We start from the raw sequence: 19,299 nt of genomic DNA on the forward strand, positions 1-19,299 counted from the left end.
CAATTTGCTTTTCCTCACTGTTAAAAAAGATTTGTATTTCCAACTGTAAAGATTCTGATAAATTGATAAAATAATTTCAAGCCCAGCCATCAGCTCGGTAGAGTCGTGTTCATGTGTAAAGACAGTCAATTTGCCCATTGGACTGTTTTCCCCCGGGGTCTGAACAATCGATGAAATAGATGATCAGAAAATCAATTGATCAGTTGATCGTTTGGCATCAGTCAATCGATGGCCAATCGATAATCACACAAAAGTTGTTGTGAGCTTCATCGATTGCCTGCCATCAATTGGCATTCAAACCAAATTCAGGTTTCCACTGGTATCTTCAGTGTACGCAGTGCATATGGTATTTTTTTAAACCCCAGTAGTGATGTTTGAGATTATATAAATTTAACCATGGAAACGGTGTAAGACAGAAACAAATACACACCTCGCTCTCATCCATATGTTTGTACAAACGCTCAGAAAACCTTATTAAAAGTCTTTTTGTGTGGAGAGTAAAATATACTCATCCTTCATGGGCACTTAAAAAATAGTGAATTTATCAGTGTATATAAACAATGAATTATGGCATTTTGCCATAGGGCTTAAATATTATCATTGATGGCAAATCTGTGAGTTCCTATTTGTTATGTTGTGTTGACACAGGTACAGTTGTACTGAAGGAAAAACATGGAGGAATGTGTCACTGGATAACACGGTATTAGTGTACGGCATGGTGACTGAACCAGGAGAAACAACTCTTATAGTCAAGTAAGGAACAATTCTTGTTTAAGCAAACATTGTTCTATAAACAAAGAAAGTACATCATTTAGTTTTAAATTGCAAAACTTTGCAGTGGTTCTTAAGGGGAGTTACACCTCAACGCCATTTTTCCGCCACTTGACATCGCTTTAATGGAAATATCTTGTTCACATTTCAAGCAATCCAAAAACCCCATTATCATATCGTGAATCTGTGTTGTGGGGTATTTTGTGAATTTTTGGGTATATTTGGGAGGACTAGTTTTTCTAGAAAGATTGGTAAAATTAAGAGAAATAAGAAATATTGAAGATTTAGTGAAGTTTTAAAGTTGGAATTTGTAGTTAATAATTAATAGACGGATACCAAGTTAGTCCACTAGCAACCTGGGGTGCTCTTGCGTGGGTATCAACTGTCTGTTAGTGTTCCAAAAATCATTTTCTTTCCTCCATCCCTTCTTAAAACCTCTTCAAATTTCATTCAAATTTTAGTGTATTACCCCCTTAATTAAAAAAAATCAGTCTCAAATGGAATCAAACCCATCAGTCATAATGGAAGCTGCTGCAGTGTATTGAACGGCTGAGAGCATGACCGACCCAAATGACTTTTCAGATTCCTTTTTTGTTCTTTTAGCTCAGATTCACTGTAGTTTTTGTATGTGGCCTTTAATTTCTTCGGAAATGTTGCTCCAATCTTAAATCAGGGGATATTCCGTAAGATTGAGCAGGATAATATTTTTTGTTTTATTACACCCATTTTGAAATCACTGGTGATCCCTGCAATCTGATTGGCTCTCAACAGTGGGATTTATTCCCAAATTGCACCATTTTTTGCTCTAAATCGCATCCTTTAGCCCATCAAAATGGAAATGAAGTAACAAAAATAGAACATTAATATTGACAATGATACTCTGTGATTTCAAAATACGGTGTAATAAAGTGGTAATCAAACTTTTTGTCATGCAATTTTGGTCTGAAATCATACTTGTGATTTCAAATCAAACTCACGCTGCGCACTCGTTCGATTTTGAAATCACGCGTATGATTTCAGACCAAATTGCACTCCACTCAGTTCAATTACCATTATTTATTATTCCACACATTGATAGCAAAGCACAGTTTTATTGCAGAAAAACTGGAGACGATCTTTATTTTGCCATTTTTCTCCCCGACACATGAAAGTACTTAATATATTGTAGGATATCTATTGTGTATGGATGGCAAATGTTCAGTGCACCATGACCATAATTATTTGTGCAGTGTTACAATGTGTTGAATAATAAAACCAAATATTTGTTTCCATTGCCCAATGATTCAGGACCACAGTTTGTTTAGAAACTAACCACCTTTAATATCTGTTAATTTTTCTCTCATCAGTTTGTTTGGCCAGTATCCACAAAGGAAATTCCAGTGGCTCTCAGTTAAGCTGAACTTCACGTCAGTTCTGAATCAGAAGTGCCAAGCAGATAACTACACTTACTGGTCTCCTAATGATGAGGTATGTCGTCTCCACTTTCTTTTTCAAAATAGATCAATGAACTTCAGCGTTAATTTGTACATGACAGAATTTTCTTTATTTGCTTGATACATATATACATACATAAATAAACAAAGAAACAATACAATGATTGCTTCACTCAGTCGCAGGAGTGCTCGATGCAAAAACATGCAGAGCGAAATATAAATTTAAGATAGAAAATGTAACACAGTTACTCGAGTTTCACGCACTAAGCGATCATCAGACTGTACCTTTAGAGTTTGTAGAGTTATAATTCAAGGAGGGCGGTTGGAGCGATCTTGCTTCTGATTTGCTGCGTAGAATTTATTTTCATGCCTGCATTTTGTAATTAACTCAGATCGTTTATTGAGGAGGGTAGATTTGTCAGCAGATAGGATGCAGAGCTTCTCAGATAAGCACAAATTGCAGCGCGAGGGATGTCCGTGATATGGATTTGCTCGTTTGATAATGGACCATTTGATCGTGTAACCGGTGCCATTATCCTTCTGGTCCCAGATGTATTTGGAGAGAACAGTGTCATGTGAATGTTTGCGGTGGTTGAAGGAAAGCTTGTGGTTGTTATATCGCGTTTTGAAAGTATGCTCAGGGCAGACGTCACCACCTCATCTGGCGATAATAAGATTTATATAGGAATGACGGAGCATACTTTCAAAACGCAATATAACAACCACGGCACGTGTACTTTAGGAAATAATCCACTGCTAAAAGGGAAGGGTCATATAAGAACTAAAGGTTGGTTCTGAGAGTGAAAGGGCCAACCAAATCAACTGGCAAGTGTTTTTTTTGTCATTGTTGATACTATATTTATTTTAACATGGTATATGTTTTTGTTTATGCTTCCTCAGCGAGTGGATGGTCAGTGTTTGTTAGGTCAGCACCTAATATACGAACGCCGCAAGTCAGGAGATTGTTGTTTCAATGGAGAAGAGTATGAAAGGGCAATCAACATTTCCGCTTGCACTTGTGGAGCAGATGATTTTGAGTGGTAAGGCCACAACCTTTGTAATACTTTTTTTATCTAAGGCCCAGTTCAGACGCCGAACTTTTCATGAGCCGAACTTAATTCAAATTAAGGTCGACCCAAATCACGAAAATCCCGCCTTTTGATTCAGACGCCGAACTTAATTAGCCGAACTTAATTTACTTGAAGCAAAACCAATCGAAATGTTAGTGTTTTTTTTTTTATTTGAAATACGTTATAATAATTTATGCATTAGGTTCGGCTCATGAAAAGTTCGACGTCTGAATCAAAGCCGTTCCAAAGCCAAAATTCCCGGCTGAGCCGTTCCAAATTGAAACAGCTGTTCTCAACTGATTCAGACGCCAAACTTTTCATGTACTTAATTCGAGGTATTAGGTTCGGTTCATGAAAAGTTCGGCGTCTGAACCGCACCTAAGGCCCCGTTAAGGAGGTAGACCAGAGGTTGTGCAACTTGTGCAACTTATATGCACCAAAATTGCATATTAAGATAATATTGTAAATGGTTTGAACCCAGGAGTCATGTCATAAGTACGTAAATTATATTATGATCATCCGGGTGAGTGTAGTCCTGAGAAGGACTGTTTGTGGTGACTTTGTCAGCATTATCAAATGCTGTGAAAGAATTAACATAAGTGAAATATATATAGATATATATACCTGGATTTATGGTTTTCCTTTTAAAATGTTTGTCAAAATCGATCTTGTTGTGAGTATTGTTGTTGTTGTTTTTTTTTTTTCAGTTATTCTAAGAAGATTAAATGTTTTATTTTTTTTCAAATACTGTAGGTAAAATGCTGTACAAGACCCCACCAACTCCACTGATATGTTTTATTTTGTGCACTTGGTCAAATTCCCCTTTTTTTTCACAAGTGAATACAAGGCAAATTTGAAAGGAGAATCTAGCACTATATCAGAAGTCACTTACAGAAGGGCTTTTTTCCAGGCACCCCTTCAAATGTACCTTGGCTCGTCTTGTTGTCTTATCTTCCTTTTTTATTTATTGATTACAGTGACTTTGGTTTTGTGCATCATGAGCTGGATGAAGTGTGCGTGGCCACTGCTTCTGCTAACCTTGTCCCTAATCCATGTCCAGAGGGAAAAACCTACCAGCACAGTCACGGGTGAGTTTATTTGTATTTAAAAAAATTGCTACTAACAGCAACTGTTCTTGGTGAAAGGGACGTGGTCATAACAAATTTGCTCGAAGAGGACCCACCTTGTCTGGTGTAGGGGGGCTATCAAAGACACCACCTTTCTCGTGCACATTACCGACGAAATTTTACGGGCTTAAAAATTTGAGTTGACACAGATAAATTAGAAAAGTGAGGTTTGTATCTCATAGTCGTATTTAACTGCTGGATTTAGGGGTGGCTATGCAATAAAGACACCACATCTTGAGGTTGAGGAAGAGGGGCAGGTAGAGACTAGCATCTATTTTGTGGTTTGGTACTCCCTAACTGATCCTAGTAGCATGCAAGGCATATGTAGACTAAAAACAGTTCCTTGTTTTTCTAAGGGATAATAAAGCATTTGCTGGATGAGCTTGTTTCTACATCTTGAACTTTGCAGTAATGGTGCTCATCACCTTGGTTTCAATCGAACTAAACAGTACTTTGTATTTTGTCTCAGGTACAGAAAAGTTGTTGGAGACCGTTGTGTTGGCGGGATAGAGGGCAGGTTCAAACCAGAGACTAGATTTTGCCCAATAACAGGTAATTACAATGTTTTCCAAATCTCCATTTTGTTGGGGTGTGGGATGACTTTTAGAATTGAATTGGGATGCAGGATATTATCAATATTAAGATAAAAACATGGGCAGGAGGTGGTATCTGCTCTCATCTTACGCTATGATGTCGAGAAAATATTGAGATCTGTTGAAGCTGTATTGCTATGCAAGATGCTAAAAAGAATCATCAATTCTCATTATTTTTAAAGAAGATCCTGTTCATTCGAAGCCTGTTAAACACCCTAACTTAATGTAGCTCGTCACCTCTTTCTAACAGACAGTTGCGTTTAGTGTAGTCCATACGTAGCAGGCAAACCTGCTTACAGGAAGGGGAAGTGTCATTGAGTTTTTGAACTCTTTTGTTAAAAATGCGGAAAGACCTTCACTTAGCTACAAAATAATTCAAGCTGAACAACGAGAGGGAAGAAAGAAACTCAATTCTTGAAAGGAACAACTCATGATTTTTTCTAGTGCATTTTGGAAACAAATGCGAGGACTTGCAAAACGTTAGCCTAACGTTTTTCAAGTTTCAATCCATTCTGACCTACTCTCTCACTGGCCAGAGGCACTAATCGACAGTTTTATTGCACTGAGGTAATAATAATAATAATAATAATAATAATAATAATAATAATAATAATAATAATAATAATAATAATAATAATAATAATAATAATAATAATAATAATAATAATAATAATCCCAGCAGTGTCTGCCATAGTGGTTTCCTAAACGTAAGAGTTTTTTGTTTTAATTTTTTCTTAGTTCCAAAAGATCTTAGCATCAAGTTTTCAGCACATTCAAATGCTGTGGAAATTGACAAACCTGTATACTTCAACTTCATCCAGAAGAAGGTAAAGTATAGTTTATATAGCCCGAGTAAGCACACCTCATTTCGCGGAACCACTACTTGTCTCCCTACGAAACTACGTCTTGAGTAATAACTGCAGAAATACAGTCGACTCCTGATAACTCGAACCTTCAAGGGAAATTGAAAAAGGTTCGAGTTATCGGGAGTTCGAGTTATCGAGGGTAAAATTATATAGAAAATGACCTGAAAGGAAAGGAAAATTGGTTCGAGTTAGTGCGAGGTTCGAGTTATCGAGGGTAAAATTATAGAAAATGACCTGAAAGGAAAGGAAAATTGGTTCGAGTTAGCGCGAGGTTCGAGTTATCGAGGGTAAAATTATAGAAAATGACCTGAAAGGAAAGGAAAATTGGTTCGAGTTAGCGTGAGGTTCGAGTTATCGGGAGTCGACTGTACCATACTGTTGACTTCAGTTATAGGCCATTTCCGAGTTGCCTCACTATGAAAGCGAGGCTAAGTGCAAAGTTTTTATTATGAAAATTAGTTCTAATTCATATGCAAACAACAAAACAAGTGCAGAAAAACGAAGTTTAACATCATGTTCATATTTTGGGGCATTTGTATTTCATTTTAATCTGTTGAAAAATCCGTTAAAAATAAGCAGCACAGTCCACCACGTACATGGAGGGTAGTGAACCTGTGTTCATGCATAATTTTAATCCACAGACTCAAAACTTAGAACCACATTTACTTCATGAATCATACCTGACAGCATCACCTTGTTTAACTTACAGGGTTCCACAAAAACCACACAGTATCTTTGGGACTTTGGAGATGGTAGCTCCATTAAGAACGTGACAGGCCTGAATCACGCTAGAAGAGTGTCACACACGTACAGCAAGCCTCGTCACTTTGTTCTGACTGTCACAGCAACTAACGAAGCTGGACAGTCTTCGGCCAAGGCAGACGTCATTGTCCTGGGTAAGACACGAGGGGCTACATTTTCTGTTTTTTCCATAGAAATCTTTAAATTAGGCTAGAGATTCTTGATGAAAAGCATTTCACAAACTACACACCCAAATTTACCCTGGCACTTTCTCAAAATTCTAAATTTACTTTCTTTAAAAGGTTGTTGCTACCGTGAGCTTCTAAGAAATGTCTACCGATTGCCGAATTTTTGTGCTCAGCAATGCGTCGATGACGATGTTGGGCTGTGTACCCGACATATTAATCTGCATTGCACCGATCATATGAAAAAAGGCAGGCAACGTCGATTGTGAATTAGCAGTGTTTTGGATACCTTTTTTTCATGTGATCTGTGCGATGCAGATTATGTCGGGTATACATCCATATAAATCACCAGGAAAGCTGAGATACTAAACGTTTTGGATTGGATTTGCACTTCTGAAACCTATGTCAGTCCAAACCATATGGCGGATTATTAAGGGAATTTTTCAGACTCTGGGCCAGAAATCCGGATTTCCAAGGGGTGGCGTGTGTGTGTGTGGGAGAGGGGGCCTCCCTTATATATGCTATATAAGTATGTTTCTTTCAAAAGCATGTGGTTTTTTAGCCGTTTTGGTCTGATACTCACCTCCGAGAACAAGTGTACATTTTAGAAGTCTGAAAACGGGTATGGAAAAAATACAAATGCGGGTCTGAAATGGGGTTAGGGTTTAGAGAACTGGGGTATTCTGAAAATCCCCCCCCCCCCCCCCCTCTCCAGTGCAAAAATCTACGCTGTCTGTAGTTGTCACACATTTGCAGTTGTACAATTAGCGTTGTATTTTGGAGATCTGTTTCTTCTGGATTTTTAGTTAACATTTGCATGGCACCACAGCAGTTTGGAAGATTGGCACTTTAGCCTTAATATCAAAGAAAAAATTCTCCTATCTTGTCTCCATGCTTTTCTTGTAAAAGTACTGAGGAGAAGTTATTAAAATATCAAGAAAATTCACCTTGGGTTCTCATATTCTTAATTCTCATGACCTCAGAGGTTGAATAAGCATTGGCATTGCATGGAGAATTTTGATACTGGTCTCAGTTAAGGCTTAAGGGTGTTAAGAACCTTACAACAATTATTGATTATTTTTAAGATCCCATCAAATCAGTGGATGTTGATCCCCCACATGCAGTGGTGGTTCATGAAGAAGCTTGGTTTAACCTCACACTTCACACCAACCACGAGGACGACTCTGATGAATACGCTCCCAAATATGGCTATGTGCACTTCATGTGGACTTTTGGAGAGAATATCACTCGTAAACCATTTCTCACCTGGGATTATGAGGTATCTCATACATTCACCACAGCTGGGGTGTATCAGGTCTCTGTGACAGCTATCACTCTCATTGGAGTTACACATGGTCACGCCACAGTCACTGTGTATGGTGAGTATAGATGGATAGCGAAGAAATTTTTAATAAACTCCCTTTGAACATTGTGAAGAGTGAAAACATTCAAACGTTCTGCCGCCGAGCAAGACATTTCTTTTTATCTTAACTTTGATATTTTATTACTATTTTAGGCTTTGAATGTGATTTTGCGTTATATTTTCAGGCTTTGTATTGTAGTTCTAATATTCTGGTAATATATTTTTTATTAGGCATTTTAAATGTAATAGTTCATGAAAATTCTTGATGTTTTTTTTTTTAAGATACAGGGCCCCTATGAAGACCAGCCTTAGAGCTGAATGGGCTAGCCTGTGTAAATAAAGTTTTACTTAGTATACTTACTTACTCACTCACTCACTCACTCACTCACGTAAATTTGTCATGAGTGCAGAGAGACCTTGCTTTATATTTGGGGTGGGTGGAGACGGTGGTGGTGGTAGTAGGAGTGACATTGCTAGTAACATGACTGTTAGTATTAAGTCCTAGGCGTTCAGATAGTGCGGAGCGGCGTCGTTTGGGCTCGTCACGCAATGCGAGGGAGCGCGTTGCGTGACGAGCCCAAAAAGACGGCTGCGAAAGAGACTACGCGAAGCGGGGCGTAGGTAAAATGAAAAGAGACTAAGGAGAGCTTTTATTTTTCGTTGGCATCACAATTTTATTTGCGCCTTTCCCTAAATATTGTGCTAAATATTTCATGGTTATTTTTTGAAGGAAGTAGAAAAAAATTTGTTTTTTCTTCGTTAGAATAAATAGGAACACTTGAAGAACTCTGGGAGAACTCAAAATGGATGTGAAAACACCGTCTACAGCTTATCTACAACAGTTTCTTATCAGTTTCTCATTTCCGTTTCTTATCAGTTTCTCAATTCTAGCTCTACAGAAGCAAAGAAAAGTTTTCTACGATTTGTCACGAGTCTTAGGTTGCGTTCGATTGATCGTATTCCGGAATAAGAATAAGCGGAATAGGTGTTAGATTTCTCTCTGTTACATTTCTACAACCTTTCGCTGACACATGATTTTTATTGCAATTGTAATTTAATAACTATCAATCAATTAATTAATCAACAAGGAATATATAGAAAAATAGCCGTACTCCAGTGACTCCTAAAACTTTTTATTAGAAATTTTTTTGTCATCATTGCTTGTATTCCTATTCCGGAATAGGGTCAAAATAAGTGATTAAGAACAGTGGCTCCTAATACAGAAGTATTTTTGCACAGTTTATGACTATGCAGGAAAAGCAGATCCTAATATGGGCTACTGAAATTCAAAAAGGAAAATTGGAGGTAATGGGGCATTTTGTAGAGCTAATTAAGCAACAATTATTCTAAAAAGCAGTAAAATACAAAGCAATGCATGGCGTTTTTTTCTCGTAATTGAAGCCTTATTATCTCTGAACAATGCATTGTAACCGCCAGTTTTCTTTTTGGATGCCAAGAGCACTTGCTAAGTTCTGCTTTCTCCGCATTGTTTTAAGCCGTACAAAATTATCTCTGCATTAGTAGGCACCACCCATAGGAAACCCGAGTATCTTGAGATGCGCAGAACGTATGCGCAGTAACAAAAGTAGGCACCGTCCTCAAACAGGTATCATGTACTCAAACAGTTGACCTTGTTCTTTCAGAGTATCTTACCACTGTCCGTCTGTCGTTTGACGTTGCTTTGGATGAAGCGAATGACAACACAGTGCAATGGAGAATCTGGCTGGCCAAGCGTCTGCAAGCTCTTATGCACAGTGTAAGGAGAAGTAAAGAAAGGAGGCAATCTATATCCGGACAAGACACCCCAGCCTTAATCGGGATGGGAGTAGATACAACCTCTACCCCAGGGGGGGGGGGGGGGGGAGGTCAAGGCCCTTTGGACCCCAGAGATTTCACTCATGCATCTAGTAACCTCGTTCCAGCGGCGAGGTTACTTAAGGCGCGTTCTTTTGGGACTATTCCGGAATAGGAATACTCGGAATAGACGGTATTTGTGTTCTTTTGGGAGCTATTCCGTTTTTGGAATGAACGGAAAATCCATCGTGCAGAATGCCTGGACATCGTTAATTATTCATAACCGGTCAAGCGGCAAATTCAAATGCGTGCGTGCCGTGAAATGGCTTGAATAAGAGAAGAAAGGGCCCAAATTAGCCCACTAGGGTTGATAAAACTTACTTTTCGAATTCTGCTCATTCTGCTCCCGATAGCAGAATGAACGGAATGGAAGGAATACGGTTTACTAGGAATAGACAGAATACGCTTTCTTTTGGGAAATTTTTGGCGGTCTCCGCCATGGGTATTCCGTTTCCATATTTTAGGAGCGTTCTTTTCTAAATTGAAATTCCGTGTATTCTGTTATTCTTAAACAAGAATAGCTAGAATGGCCCCAAAAGAATGCACCCTTAAAAATCGGGGTTACAGGTCTAACCGAAAAATGTATGTCATCAGTAAGTGAATCCAGTGTACAAAAGCTTTTTAAAAACCTTTTTAATTAGTTCTTTCCTGGATAGATGAATTTCTTGAATACTACTTTTCCTCTATTTGCATCGTATATGGCAAAGTTTTTCTTCTTGTGTGGTGAAGTTTTTCTTTAGTGTGGTTTGTTCAGACCTTCAGAATTCGCTTGATGTATAACTATTCCTTTTTAGAACATTTGTGTTTGAGCAAAATGTTCCCGGTCTCTTTTTTTAAGCATAGTTTGTCAGTGCTATGGCCGGTCAGATACAGTAGACCTGCACCTTTCAAAAGCTCTATTTTCACTGGACCCTGATAACCTGCAGCTGCATTGTTTTATAGGGTTGGGAACATTGTTCTGTTGTTCGTTCTTTTATCCTCTCGACCAACCATGTGAGACGTTGCAAACGGTGCAGGTCGCCCAAACAAATCGACCTCTTATTGGGCGTATTTATCAACCTCAATTCTTATTACTAACAATATACGAAGTTTAAGGGAGAAGCACATCAAATGAAGATTTGAATCTTTTTTGTCTTGTGTAGCTGCTGGATGTTGATGCAAGTCGTTTTGAGGTTGTTGTGTTACCTGGGCTGCCCACCAAGGCTGATGTATCCATAACACCTGCTCCCACAAATGAAAGCAAGACAAGGCAAGAGGTAAACAGACGTTACGACAACCTCATTAAAGGTGCACTGTCACGGCGATTTTGCTGTATTTTAGTCAAAACAGCTCAAATTTTTGATGAAAAACTTTTTTGCTAACAAGAAATTGCTCTGTTAGAACACCGGGACGAAAATATTAAGGATTTCTCGAAAGAACTGACTATGATTAGTTTTTAGCGTCTTCTCTAAAATACACAGGAAGAACTTGAAAAAGATTGGCCATTTTTTTCAAGTTACAATCCATTTTCATCCTTGCCATCCGCACCCAAACATAACTAAAACTAGTTTCCGTGCACTAGTAGGGTTATTGTTAACAAAACTGAACCATTATTTTAACGATTCCATCGGTTGAAGTATGTTTTTTGGCTATTCAAAGTAACACCAAAATAGGTGACACCTCCCCTTTAAGGAAATGTAGTTTTTGCAAGAACGAGTAGGCTTGAAATCTCTTATCAATAGTATAATGGTGCTTGTCTTTTCCACGCCCTCAGATAGTGGCAAATGATGGATCGGAGAAGTACTTTTCATTGTGTGTTTAAGGGGTTTCGTCACGCAGATGTTGCTGTATGTTTGCCAAAACTGCTCAATATTTGACAAAGAACCTCTTCTTTAACGTGAAATCGCTCTAAGAGCACCGGGAGAAAAAATGAAATGATTTTTCCGAGGAAGAATAAACTATAATTTGTTTTTAGCGATTTATCTAAAATACGCATGAGGAACTTGAAAAACATTGGCCAATTTTTTCAACTTACAATCCAGTTTCCATCTCAGTTAATCGTCGCCCGAGCCTCGTATTTCAACCTACTCCACGGTGTTTGGAAATCGCATGAAACACTTTTCCTCGTGTTTGATATATTACTTACATGTAAATAGCAGTGAACATTTTTGTCTATGACGAATTTCTGCTAACTCATCTTTCCGTTGTACTGTATTATATCTTGTGATAGATTGTGCAACTGATGAGAGAGAAGGTGTACGAAGGAGTGGCAGAAATACATCTACCCGATGTTACTGTCAGAGTCACTGGTATTGAGGTGCTACCTGAAAGAGGCGAGAACCATATCTTTTTAAGTACTACTCATGTAGCAACAATTTGCAGGGAGACTCTTCTTAAGCCACCGTTACACGTTGAAATTATTAGCTAATTTTTGTGTGCAACGGCGCTGCGAAACAAGTTTCAGTAGGCGTTGCACCGTGTAACATGGTCGGTTTCGTGAAACTTTTTCGCACTTCCGTTGCGAGACAAGTTTCACGAAAAGTAGAACCACTTTCTACCTCTGCAACGGTCGCAGTGGTGAAATAACAAGAGTTTAACCGTGAAACTGGTCTCGTTCGGTCTTGTCACGCTACGTTTCGTGAGCCACTCAGAAACCGGAGCAAGTCCGCCATGTTTCATGGTAACAACATTTTGAAACCAGTTTCAACATTCCCGAACAAGTTTCGACATTTTATGTTACATTGTGCAATACCACTGCAATGCCTGCTAAAACTTGTTTCGCAGCGCCGTTGCACGCAAGTCTCAGCTAAAAGTTTCAACGTGTAACGGCGGCTTTACAGCTTAGTTGTGTTCATTAGAATTATCACACTTTAAGGCTGGTTTACACACTACGATTGATCGACCTGAGTTGTCGGGCCGACATGATCGGAGCGCGAATCGTTCGTGTATTTTGACACCTGTTTTACGGCCAATTCAACAAATGTTGCAGTGCAACAGATAGCCTGCGTATCTAGCGGTATTGTCCGCGCTCTAAAGAGAGATTTAAAAATTGCACTCACGGCAAACGTGAGATTCGCGTTTTTTATAGATGTGAATAGTGCAGAATAATTATGGCCTTTGATGCTAACGCAAAACTACTGAATTTTACTGAGAAACTGAAAACAGCGAGTGGCAAATATAGGCCTAAGCATGCCCACGTTGTCATTTCTATCGTTTGCCGTAAATGCGAGGGAGGCTAGTCTGAAATGTCAGCCGTCTCTTCCCCCCAACCTTTCTCTCCCGCGCCCCCTGCTGGTTAGGGGGGGGGGGGGGGGGAGACGGCTGACATTTCAGACTAGAGGGAGGCTGTAAACGTAATTCTAAGGGCGCGTTCTTTTGGGACTATTCCGGAATAGGAATACTCGGAATAGACGGTATTTGTGTTCTTTTGGGAGCTATTCCGTTTTCGGAATGAACGGAATATCATTCTGCTCCCGATAGCAGAATGAACAGAATGGAAGGAATATGGTTTATTCGGGATAGGCAGAAGACGCGTTCTTTTAGGAATTTTTGGCGGGAAATCGTACACGGCCGCTCGCGCGCGCAGACAAAGTAGTTTTCAGGTCACCTCCGCCATAGGTATTCCGTTTCCAGATTTTAGGAGCGTTTTTTTCGAAATTGAAATTCCGTGTATTCTGTATTGGTAAGCCGCGAGAAAATACCTTTCATTTTAAATCGCCTTTTCCTTATTCCCCTCGGCGGCCATCTCCATTTTTCTTTCGTGCCCAACCTTCGCCTTCGCCCAATCTGCCACCAGCTATGAGCGCTATGCAACAGATTTTTTAAGTCGGGGCGACACTAAAACAAACTGCCACGTCAATCAAAATTCTATGTTAAAATCGGGTGTCGAAATACACGTACGATTTGCGTTCCGACATTATCCGACCTTTAGGCTTCATCCACAGACTCAAAAGTTATAACCCTCAAACACAGTAGCACAGGAAATCACTGCTCGATAGCTTTCATTTGGGTGGTGATGGCGATGGTAATGTATGTATATTTCACACATATCACATAGTCTCATGGTGGTTTACAAGTTGCTGTGAACCTCATTATGAAAGCGAGGCTAAGTGCAAAGCTTTTTATGAAAATTAGTTTTGTTTGCTTATGAATGAAAACTAATTTTCATAACTAAAACTTTGCACTTAGCCTCGCTTTTACAATGAGGTTCATAGCAACTCGGACATGGCCTATTCTTCTCTGGGGTGAGCATGTAAACGCGCCACTGGCAGCCGCTATCAGTCCATATTTTTTTTCGCACCCACTCACCCAATCCACGCATGAATGAAATCAGAGATAGAGATAGACCACCACACCGAGGACTACGTCCCCTACTCTTTTCGTGATACTGTAAGATGAATGTTCATGCTGTTGGAAGGATTCACGATCAAAGATTGCTGGTGACTTTTCATTGTCATTGTATTTCAGGCCTTGGAGTTGATCCTACACCATTACCAGGTGGCACATCTCGAGGAACCAAGCTGTTGATTGGGATTGGTATCGCAGCCTCTCTGGTTGTCATTTTCCTTGTAGTGACGCTGGTGTATTTTCTAAGGTTTGTAAGAAAGAACTGATATTAGAGAGATTAGGGCAAACTGTAAACGGTAGAAATGACCACGTGACCATGTTTATCCTTCATTTTCCGCTCGCTGTTTTCAATTTCCCAATAAAACTGAGTAGCTTGCGTTAACATGAAAGGCCAGAATTGTTTTGCACAACGTTCATCTATGTGTACCCATTTTTGATAAAGTGCTTGACAATAATCCTCAAAGTTTTCCTCCCATTTTAGTTCAGAAATGATTATTGCATAATGAAAGATTATGAATTAAAATGTGATGAAATGTGTAATTATAACAGAGGACATTTGACATTGTGACATTTTTTTATTTATACTCTCCACTCTTACTGTTACATAAGCACAAAATACAAAAGTTGGAGGTATTAAAAAACATTGACTAGCACGCATTTCAAAAATACAATTCAAATACGGGAGAGGAGAGTAGAGGGGCACCTCTAGTAAAACTTATACTGTGCCCCTTTAAAGGAAGTATATTGATAAGAAAAGAAAGATATAGCAGAAGGAAAACAAAAAACAAAGAGAAACGAAAATAATTGGAATAAAGTATCATTAATAATGAGTAAGGAATGTATCATCAATATTTGAGCAAGGGAATATTTACAGAGTGCTTATAGAGTTACTAGAGAGATTTAGCGTCGCGTTTTACGGTAAACGGCAAACGCCAGGCTGAAATTTTCTCTGTGATGAAAAACAGTGAAGCTTTTTTTAGTTTAAGCTTATCTCCACCCTGTCGGCGACAGCTATCGAGCAAACACGAAAAAGAGAGAAGTGAGTACGAGAAACACAAGTTTATGCATTTTAGAACAAACAGCGGCTTGACGTTTCCCGTTTGGCGTTAGCCGTAAACGCGAAGCTAAATCTCTCTAATAATTAACCATTACTGCACAATTTCTCAGAACCTGATCAAGCAGATATAGGAGCTCTTTTACTAGCAAGGGTCCTGAGGATGTCCGGGGCGATATCCTTACCAAATATTCGATATCATTGAAACTGGGTTTCCTTGAAATATATCGATACCTGCGATACTATATCGGCTGTTTCGATCCCTTTCGATACTGCTCACGTGACGTCTCATTTGATTATTGAAGGTTGTGTTTGTGCCGAAGACAACCATTTTCCCGTTTGTGTATGTGCTGTTACGTTATGCTCGAAGGAAATATCACAGCCCTGTAACTTAAGTGGTCGTAGCCCGGGGACTACCTTGACGATGGCGTAAATATTTTAATTTGGTATGCGGATCGGTGAGAGCCTTTATGAAGTGTGTGTCACATAGATATGCGTTAGTGATAGCATCTCAGAAAAGTTTTAGATGGTAACGTCACACTATCGGTATCGAAATCGAGTAAATATCGTGCTCGTATCGGATCGATTCGAAAAACACTGCATCGGTCCACCCTCACTTCCCTTCACTTCGCTTCACCTTAGCTACAAAATAATTCTAGAACAACGAGAAGAAAGAAATCAACTCAGTTCTTGAAAGGAACATCTCTTGATCTGTTCTAGCGCATTTTGGAAACAAAAATGCGAGAACTTGAAAAAAAATTGCATAACATTTTTCAAGTTTCAATCCATTCCTACCTTCTCTGTCTCTGACTAGAGGCACTAATCGACACTTTCGTTTCACTGGGGTGATAATTTATAACAAAACTAGACAATTATTATCCTGTTTCTGTTGACAGACAAACGTGTTTGGGTTTTCAAATGACATCAAATTCTCGTGATACTTCCCCTTTAACGTTTTCTTTTATGGTCTTGTTTCAGGCGCTACAACAGGCTACAGTCACGCTACACTCACTTGCGCTTGTATAGTGAAGGTGGAGAGTTAAGGGACAGGGACCCCCTTGTAGCAGATGACACTGACACTGAATATGAGCAGGCTTTGCATCCCCAGCCGGGGGGGACGTTGCGATATATACCCATTCCTACCAGTGCAGAGCCCGATCCGGACAGCGATGAAGAACTCATTGACAACTTTCAGGCAGGTTAGTATTACAGCTTGAGTCTGCTTGCTTGTTTTGGAGAGGGAACCATTGGACGGGATTTGTTGGCATTACATTGTCATTTCGTAGTGCAGGGTATTTATTGACTTTTCACCGTGCCTTGCATTTTTGTAACACTTTCTTTATTTATTACAGGGACACTGGTTGTGACGCCAGGTGGACAAAACGGACAAGTGCAAGGACAGAACGTGAACGCCTAAACCAATAATGCGTTTGCGAAACGCGATAAAGTCATGAGCCGGCTAATAGAGCCTTGTCAATGGTTTAGTAAACTCTTTGAGAGAAGAACGACCCTGCAAAAATCGTGCTTAGTATGATTTTAGCACATTGCAGTTGTTGCTTGTACGTAAATTTAAACCCAGTTTTTGCCTCCATACAGGGAGCACAGTTTTTGGTTTCTCAACAAATCAATGCCCCCGGTGTGAAAACCGACAAACTTTAACAACAACGACTAGCGTTAGAGTTTGGGTTACGGCGACTCACAGCGGATTTTGACTCTATCAGAACATTGGAGGATAGCTTAGAGCAAACTTACCCCCTTAGAGTTACTTTCCTAGAAGCTGTACTCTAATTCTGATTGGATGTGCGTGAATGAGGGCCCACACTTGAGACTCGATTTCTGCGTAGCCACTTATTCCTCCTTTAAGCCGCCGTCACACGTTGAAACTTTTAGCTGAAACTTGTATACAATGTCGCTGCGAAACAAGTTTCAGCAGGCGCTGCACCGTGTAACATGGTCGGTTTCGTGAAACTTTTTCGAAATTCCATTGCGAGACAAGTTTCACGAAAAAGTAGAACCGCTTTCTACTTCTGGAACGGCTCGCAACGGTCGCACTGGTGAAAAAACGAGAGTTTCACCGCGTAACACCACTTCGTGAAACTGGTCTCGTTTGCCGTTGCACACAAGTTTCAGCTAAACGTTTCAACGTGTAAACGTGTATCGGCGGCTTTAGAGTTCTTCCCTCAATGTGCTATTTACAATCCCTTAAGCACACAGCAAAGTACTATTATAAAGAGGAATTCCTTGCTTGGTTTTACATGTAAGACGCCGTAATCCTTTAACTCTTGATCGTGAACTCTCCCAACCTTGAACCCAGTGATTATATAGTTGATTGGGTTCCCAGTCACTTCTTTATGGGAAACTTGTTGCTGTAGTGTAACCGTTGTTTCCTCGGAAGTCATTTTTACTATGAATATCTAGCCGTTTTATTCTGTGTACATATGCTCATAGAAATAATTAAGGACCATCCTTAACCAAGCAAATAATATTGTTTACTGGCCCCTTAAATTAATTCGATAAATAAGTGAAGAAAATCAAGGTGTTATTTCATGAAACGCGGGAGTAATATTGTTAACTAAAAGCGTTAAATAGTGCTGCAAGACTAGTGTGTAATTTTTCATTGTGAAGTCATCATGAAAATCGAATACTAAAACAAAAAGAAGAAAAAAGTTAAGTAGTTCTAATTTTAATACGTTTTTCATGTGATTTTGTATATTTTCTTTCGTTTATAGTAAATGTGAATGAGTGATTATGCATTCTTTCTCGGATGCAATTATCATTATGTAATCAGAAACTAAGGAAAGCTTTGCAGAAAAAAAAGGAAAAGAAAAAAACGACGGAGAAAGGTTCCGATCATTTTTAACGGAAATCCCAAAGGTTTACCCATTCAGTTCTCCACCGTACAAACGCATTGAAGGTGCCTTTGTACAGCGTACGTCACAGTTCCTTGATTGTGCTTTGCAGATAATTATGATAGTGAGATTGTGAAGGCGCCTCTGGTCACGGCTGTCATTCACGGCTCACGCACTCAAGCCTTGAACGAATATGACGATAAGATTGCGTGACACTTAGTGGTCACAACCAGAGTATGCCGAATATACGTGACACGTGGCGGATGTTGAAAACAAAATGGTGAACGTTTTAACTTTCAATTTCAAAAGAGTTGACGAAAAAAGTAACAAGGGCTGTAAAAAAAATTGATAGGTGCATGTGAGTAACGTCGATAAATTTGTAAAAAAGTGACTTTCTTTAACATCTGAATACAATTAAGTTGTTCCTTATTTGCGGTAGTACTGTACAGCAACAACAGCGTTTAAAGTAAATAAAATGTCGTTTGCTGTTAGTTTTTGTGGTCATAGTTAAAAGTCCTTTCATTCCCCTTTCGCTGCGTTGTTTTCCAGTCCCCCTCAGTTCGTGCTACACGTATTTACCAATGATATATTTTATGAAAAACATGACACTCCTGAGTTTTACAACACACATGTTTCGGCAGTTGCCTCTGCCATCCTCAGTGTGAAATGAACTTATAGCAAATTACAGTGGAATATAAATGCTTTTGTCGGATTTGTCGGCAACATTAGTTTGCAACAAATTAAAATAAAAATTAACGAAAAGAGACTACGTTTCGAAGATATCCTGGCTTCATTTTCAAGTTAGAGCAGTATGTAAAGTGCAAAGTGTAGCAGTAGTTTGGTCGTTACAACTCGGCCGTTGTCTGAAACAGGAAGATTAATTCAACATTCACTCATACTTGTGAATGATTCTAGAATTATGCTGTCTGAACGGCCTTTCCACTGCAAATTAAAAAAAAATTATTCGACAAAAAGCACGGTCCTAGTGTGATGGAGCGAGTGGTACAGTGGTGTATGCGATAATTCCAGTAAAAACGAGAAAAGAGTGACCTCTGATCCGCGATTAT

At 39.3% G+C, this 19,299-nt stretch overlaps 1 protein-coding gene across 1 annotated transcript; it reads left to right on the forward strand.

The window, feature by feature from the left end:
- Positions 1-648: 648 nt before the first annotated feature.
- LOC146457134 (VPS10 domain-containing receptor SorCS2-like) lies at positions 649-18,721 on the forward strand (the record flags this gene model as incomplete). The annotated part of the gene is made up of 14 exons (XM_085092270.1): positions 649-753; positions 2,118-2,238; positions 3,105-3,244; positions 4,252-4,362; positions 4,871-4,953; positions 5,733-5,821; positions 6,570-6,756; positions 7,872-8,165; positions 9,793-9,905; positions 11,146-11,259; positions 12,213-12,315; positions 14,450-14,576; positions 16,362-16,582; positions 16,736-18,721. Coding segments are annotated over 14 exons (1,873 nt in total), but the record flags the coding sequence as incomplete, so codon positions are not given.
- Positions 18,722-19,299: the final 578 nt, after the last annotated feature.

This window comes from Pavona decussata, unplaced genomic scaffold (assembly GCF_977016875.1).
Source record: "Pavona decussata unplaced genomic scaffold, jaPavDecu1.1 SCAFFOLD_245, whole genome shotgun sequence".
NCBI classification, from domain to species: Eukaryota; Metazoa; Cnidaria; class Anthozoa; order Scleractinia; family Agariciidae; genus Pavona; species Pavona decussata.